The sequence below is a fragment of the Polyodon spathula genome, chromosome 13 (assembly GCF_017654505.1).
Source record: "Polyodon spathula isolate WHYD16114869_AA chromosome 13, ASM1765450v1, whole genome shotgun sequence".
NCBI classification, from domain to species: domain Eukaryota; kingdom Metazoa; phylum Chordata; class Actinopteri; order Acipenseriformes; family Polyodontidae; genus Polyodon; species Polyodon spathula.
Window position 1 is genome coordinate 37,465,525 of NC_054546.1, and position 8,972 is coordinate 37,474,496.

General features: G+C 44.1%; 1 protein-coding gene across 1 annotated transcript; it reads left to right on the plus strand.

Annotated features, from left to right (window-relative positions):
- The first annotated feature begins 458 nt into the window (after window positions 1-458).
- Window positions 459-8,445, plus strand: slc22a31 (solute carrier family 22 member 31). The gene is made up of 9 exons (XM_041269204.1): window positions 459-917; window positions 2,352-2,455; window positions 2,678-2,832; window positions 4,106-4,274; window positions 4,590-4,735; window positions 5,757-5,865; window positions 6,293-6,507; window positions 6,978-7,089; window positions 7,376-8,445. The coding sequence occupies exons 1-9, from the start codon at window positions 528-530 to the stop codon at window positions 7,806-7,808; spliced, it is 1,833 nt and encodes a 610-aa protein (XP_041125138.1). The 5' UTR covers window positions 459-527; the 3' UTR covers window positions 7,809-8,445.
- The last annotated feature ends 527 nt before the right edge of the window (window positions 8,446-8,972 follow it).

Sequence of the window (8,972 nt, forward strand, 5' to 3'; positions counted from 1 at the left end):
CTGAGCCCTGTGTCTGCCATATGGTATCGGGGAAGCCACCCACTCAACATAATTGCGCATCATTGTTTGTGCGTGTTGAGTAATTTCCAATGCTCTTAAACATACATAAGATAAGGCCAAAATAATTGCCGGGAAGCAATTCAATTAGAATTTTGCATCCGGAATGATCGTCTATTTACGTGTCTACATAATTCCTAAAATATTTAATAATATCTCTGAGCATGAGGTGTTTGTTTATTGTCATGTGCTTTCTACCAAGAAAGATGCGTCACAGAGCGAACAAGAGTCATGTAAATGCTATAACCTGGTTTTGATTTTTTAATAAAGTGTGCAATTACATTTTCTTTAACTTGGCTGTCGTACACAACTGAAATAAATGATTGCTGCCCTTTTAAGAGCCTGACCAAGCGCAAAGGATTTGCATAACAACACGCCCTTTCTTCAGTCACTCAAATTGACTTTTCGTAGACACAGATGTTTCTGTCCAAGACTTTCCAACGTGCAGTGTGCTGTTGTGCGCTCTACGTATGGGAATGGACTTTGAAACAAAGATCTTCCCCAGGACCGGGGGGTTCGGACCCTACAACCGGTCCGTGGCGGTCTTTAGCTGGATCTCGAACTTTGCTGTAGTGCTTAGCCTTTTCTCGGAGGTGTTTTTTACTCTGAAACCGGTATCCTACCACTGCCGTCCGGACCCGTCCTTACTCCCCTCTGAAACCCTTAATCTGTCTGACCAAGAGCTACTGAATGTCAGCATACCTTGGGTGAAAGGGTCGGGGTTGAGTCATTGTGAACTTTATAAGTATCCTGCAAATTTTTCCAATTTTACGATTAATTTCCCAAAAGAGACTGTACAGTGCACACAGGGTTGGGAATACACGACTGGAGCGGGTCTTGAAACCAACATTGTCACTCAGGTAATGTAAACACGAATCGTTTGTGCAGTTATAAACAAATTCCACTTGCACTACTATGGGAGAAAAAAACAAAACATATGTCAGTGAGGTGGAAGATTAAAATGTATTTGCGTACATGTTTACGGAAACAACTCATTGTCTGTGTACATTTATAGCAATGGTCTTAGTTAAACTGTCAATATACTTTTAAACCACTGAATTGTCTTTAATGTTACAGCTTACACTCACTGCCGTGATATGATAGTATCATTATCTACCGATACCTAAAGTTTTCGTTTATATTGTTATTTGTCTATACGTGGACAGTGCATTGGGCACTGGACACGACGTGCTGAAAGCCCTTTCTCCCTCAGTGAGTTTTTTAGGAAGGACTAGGGCAGTAAACAGAATCTTACTGAAGCTATTTTAAAAGTGGAATTAATAACAGTGTGTCCCTGCATAATGTACTGTTCACTCGCCCTCTAAAAGCACCAGAAAGTTGTTAGGAAACCTTTAACATTTGTCCCTTTCAGTTACAAACTTTTTTTTTTTTTTGAGTGCATGAGTTTAACATTGCTATTGCTTAGAAACGGGTGTTTTTACATTCTTAAATGTTTTGCATTATGGGGCATGGCGTATTTCTGTCAAATACTGCCTTACATATACAGAAAATCAAAATTCTCTTTCAAAGGACACATGACTGTGTCACACTGTTGACTTTAACGTGTCATTCTGCTATCTTTTGTTTGTTCCATAATGTCTGTGTTTGCTTTCTGTGGTAAACTAGACCAGCACAATCTTATTTCAACAGCAACACCACCGAGCTAATGGGGAATTGTTGATAATGCAAATGCTTGTTTGCACAGGCTCTAACATTGTATCACCTTATTGATGTGCGTGTACCTTTTTTTTCTGGTAATACGTCAGTTCCTTCAAATCTCAATAATAAAAAAAAAAAAGATTCCAGGAATCCACTCGGAATACTGTTGCTATGACTGTCCTAACTCAATTCCTTGAGTGTTTCTCTTTAGCTGTGACACGGCTGGGTTACCCCAGGCCCTGTCCTATAGGACATGAAGCAGGAAGCTATCTCTTACTGTAGATGGATATTTACTGTCCTGTAAATGTGGCACACATGAAGCGATTGAAACCAAGCTTGCAATTTTGTTTTGTTGTGTTTTTTTTTTTTTTTTTTTAGTTATTTTTGTAATAGATTTATTAAATGTGTATGTACTGTTAATTATTAATAATTATTATTAATTAATCTGCAAACCCAAAGCATCAATGCAAAGGGAGTATATTACCCATAATGCAACCAAAATCTGTTGGCTGTTTTAAAAATACTTTTATTCTTTGATCAGCATATGTCCTGTTGAGATTACCCACTGATAACTAGGTATCAAAATAAATGCGCAGTGTGATTGTGACTCAAAATCTCTCTCTTCTTTCCTGTAGTGGGATCTAGTGTGTCAGAACTATTGGAAGATTCCACTAGAACAAATCTGCTACATGACTGGCTGGATGTCTGGGTACATCGTTCTGGGTTCCGCTTGTGACAGGTGAGCCTGTTACACCCAGCTTTCTACATTGAATGCACTGTGGAGTACAGGTTCAGTTTGTGGTACCTCTTCCATTGACAAGTGGATCATGATGCTGTCTTGGTTTCCTCAGTGAAAGCTGCTAGAGCTGGAGTTTTGGTTAGGGAAATAGTTTTGGGGTAATCCGTTCAGGATCAGTCCAATCCTGATATAATTAACGCTGCTCCTGGGCTGTATCTGCAGGCTGGGTCGCCGGGGGATCTTCCTGGGGTCAGTGCTGCTCTCTGGGCTGCTCGGAGTCGGGGTGTCTCTCTCACTGAACCCCATCATGTTCCTGTTCCTGCGGCTCTCACAGGGGGCCGCCCTGGCTGGGGTGTTCCTCTCCACATACGTGGCTAGTAAGTGAGGCAGCTCCTGCTCATGCTGCTTTTACAACATGCTTATCTGTTTTAAATACCTGGACATGTATTATCACATAAGAAGCATTTCAACATGTCGTACCGTCATGTCAAGCATGCCCAAACGTTATGTATGCAAAGTAGTGTACAGTATGTGCAACATGTGTTCTTTAGTTATGCCTTGTGTTTTTAACCCCTAATTTCCTTCTTTTTGTACATTGCTGTGCAATGTGCTGAGAGTGACTCACCCAGGGGCGGTTTGAGTGCACTGGCCAGGCCACACATGAGTGAGAGTTGCAGGAACCTGTTTGTGCTCGCTGGAGGAATCCTGTATTTCTGGACCAGGCGTCAATCATGTACATGTTGCAGCTTTGCACACAACCATTGCACAATATTTGCTTTACATTTCTGTGCCTTATAGAGATGTATGCATTCAGCAGCATGATTTTTAAATGCAGTACACACAGATCGTTTAATGAAATTTGTTTTCTTTTGGTATATGTTTACTGGTATGTAGTTCTATTTGTTTAACACCAATATCTCTGTTTCCACAAAAGCCTTTTAAGCCACTAATTAAACCATCATTTCAAGCCAGAATGCTCTATGAGGGGCAGCTTCTTCCACACTTTAATGAGTGATTTGTCATTTCACTGTGAAGCATACAAATTGAAAGGTTCGGTGCAAGAAACAATTTCCTCAAATAGTTTCTGTGGGAGGCTCAACGTTGTTGTTTTTTTTTTTTCTCTGTACTGAACCTCTTTGTGAGGTATATACTGTTGGGGGAGAGGATCTCCAGTTCAGGAATTTTCTCCTTGTTACAGAAACATCAAAGGAAGCGCAACAGTGCTGAAATGATAACAGTGCAGCACATTCTGAAGGAAATTAGTTCTGTGAGAGGGGAAGGGGGAGCGGAAAGGGAATAGCCAATGGATATTTTCCTTAATCTCATTTGCATTCAGGAAATTTGTACTTTCAGTAGTACAAAAAAAAATAAATAAAAAAATAACCATCAATGCAATTCCCACTTTTAACTGTACCAACCATCACAATTGTGCTTGCAGAAAGTCACTATTCCCAGTGAGTGAATGTGAGCTGCACACAGAATACAGGTGTGAGATCACAGAGGCTCATGTGCTCCATCGTGTTGAAAGAGAAACTCGCCTCCCATGATTCACGCTAAGGCTGTTAAGATAGAAACAGGAGCTCCAGATCAGAGATCAGGTGTTCTAGGTACCCCAACATTGTCGTATTCATTGGCTGTGTCTCTACTCAGGACTGGAGCTGTGTGACCCGCCCCACCGCCTCATGATCACTATGATTGGTGGGTTGTTTGCAGTGTGCGGGGAGCTGCTGTTGCCTGGGCTGGCAGTGCTGTGTCGTGATTGGCAGATCATGCAGGTGGTGGTTACTGTGTCTCTGTGCCTGCTTTTAAATTACTGGTGGTAAGTCTCATTTTTCTAAAAGGGGGGGGGGGGGGGGAATCCCATCCAAACTTTTTTATTCTATCCTAAATTTCTTACAGCTGCACTACCAAAAATGATTCAAATAATATATTTTTAAATGGATATCTCTTTATGATCTCTCTCCACTTTTATTTGTTCAATATCAAATCTCCATTCTCTTACTTGCTACAAAATCTGCCCTTAATTTCTGGACAGATTTTGAACAGGTAAAATCTTACAAACGTCTCCAGTTGGGACATGCAACTGTAATAACCTTTACCAAGCTCTAATAGCAGTGCCTTTTCTCCTCCCCAGGTGTACCTCTGTGTTCCCCGAGTCGCCCCGCTGGCTCCTGGCCACACAGCAGATCCATCGAGCAAAGAGTGTCCTGCAGAGCTTCTCCTTGCGCAACGGAGTGTGCCTGAGCGATGACATCTACAACTCTGAGAACCTGCTGTCAGGTACTGAACCAGCCTCCAGTGTATAGGAACCAGACTGGAAACCTGCTGTCAGGTACTGAACCAGCGTCCAGTGTATAGGAACCGGACTGGAAACCTGCTGTCAGGTACTGAACCAGCGTCCAGTGTATAGGAACCAGACTGGAAACCTGCTGTCAGGTACTGAACCAGCATCCAGTGTATAGGAACCAGACTGGAAACCCGCTGTCGGGTACTGAACCAGCATCCAGTGTATAGGAACCGGACTGGAAACCCGCTGTCAGATACTGAACCAGCGTCCAGTGTATAGGAACCAGACTGAAAACGTGCTGTCAGATACTGAACCAGCGTCCAGTGTATAGGAACCAGACTGGAAACCTGCTGTCGGGTACTGAACCAGCCTCCAGTGTATAGGAACCGGACTGGAAACCCGCTGTCAGATACTGAACCAGCGTCCAGTGTATAGGAACCAGACTGAAAACGTGCTGTCAGGTACTGAACCAGCGTCCAGTGTATAGGAACCAGACTGGAAACCTGCTGTCAGGTACTGAACCAGCGTCCAGTGTATAGGAACCAGACTGGAAACGTGCTGTCAGGTACTGAACCAGCCTCCAGTGTATAGGAAATGGATGCCCCCACATCCTGGTTCTATGAGAACAGTTTGACTTTGTTTGGTTCCTGTTTTTTATAAATTTGCCCCAAATTTTCAAATGTATTGTCTCGGACATCTAGCCAAACAACAACTAACCAGATTATAATAAGGATTCTTGAGACAGTGATTTATTTTGGCATGTGCAAATCCTTTTAACAGTACACCTGCAAGGTATTATTTAAAAGTCTTTCTTGCTCATTTCCTGTTATCTTGTCCCCCCCCTTCATTGGTGCTTTAACCCCTGTTGACAGAATGATCTTGTTTCATAAGACTGTGTTTTATACAGAGTACACAAGGTTCCAGGACAGCAGTAGTCTAAGGGTCTGAAGGATCGCTGAGGTGTCTCTTCGGGCTCTAGGTGGCCCAGGCTAAGCCCACTCTGTTGTGTTGCAGAGATAGACTCGGTGTACGCTGATGACTGTGAGCCGCGCTTCCACAATGTCTGCGAGATGGTCGGCACGCGTGTGATCTGGAAGAACAGCCTCATCCTGGCATTCACAGTGTGAGTACTGACCAGGACCAGCCTGACCCTGCTTCTCCATTCACTGCCGGATTTAACCCTGACATTCCCACAGCAGCCAAGCCTCCCAGTCTGTGTACCTATAAAGTTATTGAATGGATTTTTTTTAGCTTCATTATTTGATGTTTATAAACCTGGAGAATTCTGGACCTCATGGACTAGATTTGTGCATCCCTGCATTGTGCATTGCTGATAACATGAAACTTGAAACTGGTCAAATGTTGTAATCACATAGTCTTTATACAAACTTTAACCGTTCTTCTTAAAAAACAAGGGGATGTTGATAAACACAGAAAATGGGCAAAATTATATTTTCTTTTTAAAATTTTTTTATTCATGCCCTCCACTTCGATTAGATTCTCTTTTTCTCCCCATGGTCACCCTGCTGCCCCGTTGTCTCCCTCTCCAGGTTCATCGGCAGGGGGATCCAGTACTGCTTCACCCAGAACCTGCTTGATTTCCACCCTCACTTCTACGTCCGCTACTACATGCGCGTGCTGTCCGGGGGCCTGGCCTGTGTGCTGCTGTGTGTCTCTGTGAACCGCTTCGGCCGTCGAGGCATCTTGCTGCTCGCGTCCATCCTGACTGGCATGGCGTCCCTGCTGCTGCTCGCCCTCACGCAGTGTGAGTGTCACACAGTGCTGTGTGTCTGCATCGTTGCCCATCTACAGTATGTCTGCATTGCACAGGCCTTGTTAAATGTGCAATAGAGATACACAAATACTTGAATGCTATGTGAAAGCACTTTCACTTTTGCAATGTTTTGTTTTTGAATTAATCTCCGTTCAAGTCAAATGCTCCTTTTCTCTTCAACCCTAGTGTGCTATATTTGATGTATACCAGTAGTGTGCTGACAGTGCACACTACTAGTGCGGTGTGGGGCAGCATGGTTTTAGTCCTGCACAGTGCAGGGGTTTGGTTCACAATGTGAGTGTTCACCCAATGCAGGTGTTTAATGCTGTGACGTGAGATTGAGTGGCCAAGGGGTTTGTTAACCTTTTTTTCACACTGTAAAGTTTGACACAGCGGGGTTACCAGTTTTGCTCAGCAGTGTAAATTGGCTCATGGCACTGACCGTCCCTTTCTCTGTTCAGATCTGAAGGACGGGTTTGTCCTGGTGCTCTCTATTGTGGGGCTCCTGGCCTCCCAGGCTGTCGCCATGCTCAGTGTGTTCTTCGCCAGCGAGGTGCTGCCCACGGTCGTCAGGTATACATCACTGCTCGTTATTACTTGCTTTAAAGTAGCCACGTTTTGCTCTGCAATATGTTTCCATTACTGTGTTAACATTCCTCCAAATGTTAACCTTCTGGGCACTCTGCATCACCACAAAGCAGGTTTGTTCACATTCCATGTTCATCAGCTCATGGTAATGTAACTTTTTCCATACTTGATCTCAATTGACGATAACATTAGGCTGGGTGCGTTGGGTTTCTTTGACTTGAAGTTCACGCTCTTATCTGTGGTTCCTCCTGTTTCTCTCTCTGTCCTGCAGGGGTGGGGGTCTGGGTCTGATCCTGGCATCGAGCTGCATGGGTAAAGCTGCCTCCTCCGTCATGGAGCTGCACAACAACCAGGGATATTTTCTGCACCATGTGGTGTTCGCTTCCTTCGCGGTGCTGTCGGTGCTCTGCGTCATGCTTCTGCCTGAGAGCAAGCGCAAGCCCCTGCCAGACTCCCTCAAGGAGGGGGAGAACCTGCGCCGACCACCCCTGTTCCTGTCCCACAGGAACCATGACCACCTGCCCCTGCTCGAGCACCAGCTTGGGGCTGCATCAGAGTACAACCCCGAAAACTACTCGCGCCTGGTCAGCGCCACCAAGAAGATGCTGGCCAGAGACTTTGAACTGTCATCACCGCTGACCCTGGAGCCACTCTTAAATGGGAGCAGGGCGCAGGGCGGGATGAAGAATGAGGATTCCTCCTAGGATTTCTGTGTGAGAAGTGCTCAGGACAGACACTGGCATCCCTCCCCGCAGTTATATAGATAGGCCTGGGTGGAGCAGATGTTGTAATGAGGCGCGGAACTTCATCTTTGGAATTGCCTGTTGACAGTACCTCTAGTTTTGAGCCCTCACTCCCGTATTAGAAAAGATGAGTTTCCAAGAACTGGTAATTAATGTGAGGTGGGGTGAGAGAACCACTCCAGACCATGACAAAGACACTTTAACGTGTCTACCTGGACTTTGTCATTCTGATGATCTGCTGATCTAGACAGTAAGGCTGTGGATGAACTGATGCCTACCACCTTCAATCCTGTTCAGAAGCTGCGGTGGAAGGGAAAGGCTTTTACAGGTTCATCATATTTTATTGTTTTTGTTGCTTGGTTCTGACATACAACTATAACAAAGGACTAATCTAGGAAAGTTAGCAATCGGCACCTTTAGCAGTAACCTGAACTCTTGTCTTCAGAGCCATGGAAATAAGCATCGGGGTTTGGCCTGGGGGGTGAATATATTCTAAATGCAGCACTTGCATTTCATGATGCAGTGCGGTAGAAATGGTGGACTACTTTTGTACAGTATGTAAAAGAAGTATATAATGATTAAACTATTTTTTTCATGAGGTGTAGCTTTTAAAGGCGTCATGTGTCGGTACCAAAAGAAGATAACTTGCATGCTGCCGCTGGGTGAGTCGGTGGTGCCTGTGTTCTGTAGACGACTCGTTGCAGTGCATTGTAGGAAGGGGCTTCAGCATATACTGTAATCATTTTAAAATATAAATGGATAGCTCTGTATAACTAGCTGGATCAAAGCTCTTTGCTTGGAAAGACACTAAAGGGCTGTTCGGTACAGTCTCGTGTGAATTGAACTGACGAATGATGTCCAAAAAAGGGAGTATTATCTCTGTTGTTGGTTGGTAAATATTTGCATATTCAGCTCAACTGTGCTAAGAAATTCTATTTGAGCAGCAGCTCTCTGTCTTGTCTTATTGGTGGCGATCGATATTCACTGGCATCGTGTCGGTCTCGCTACTGTGGTGTTGATGAACTGACCTCCTCAATATGTACAGTATTCAAGGTACTGTTTTAATAGAACTAACTGTGTACAAAACAGTTCTTTCATTACTGTTACATAGACATACATTGGGTT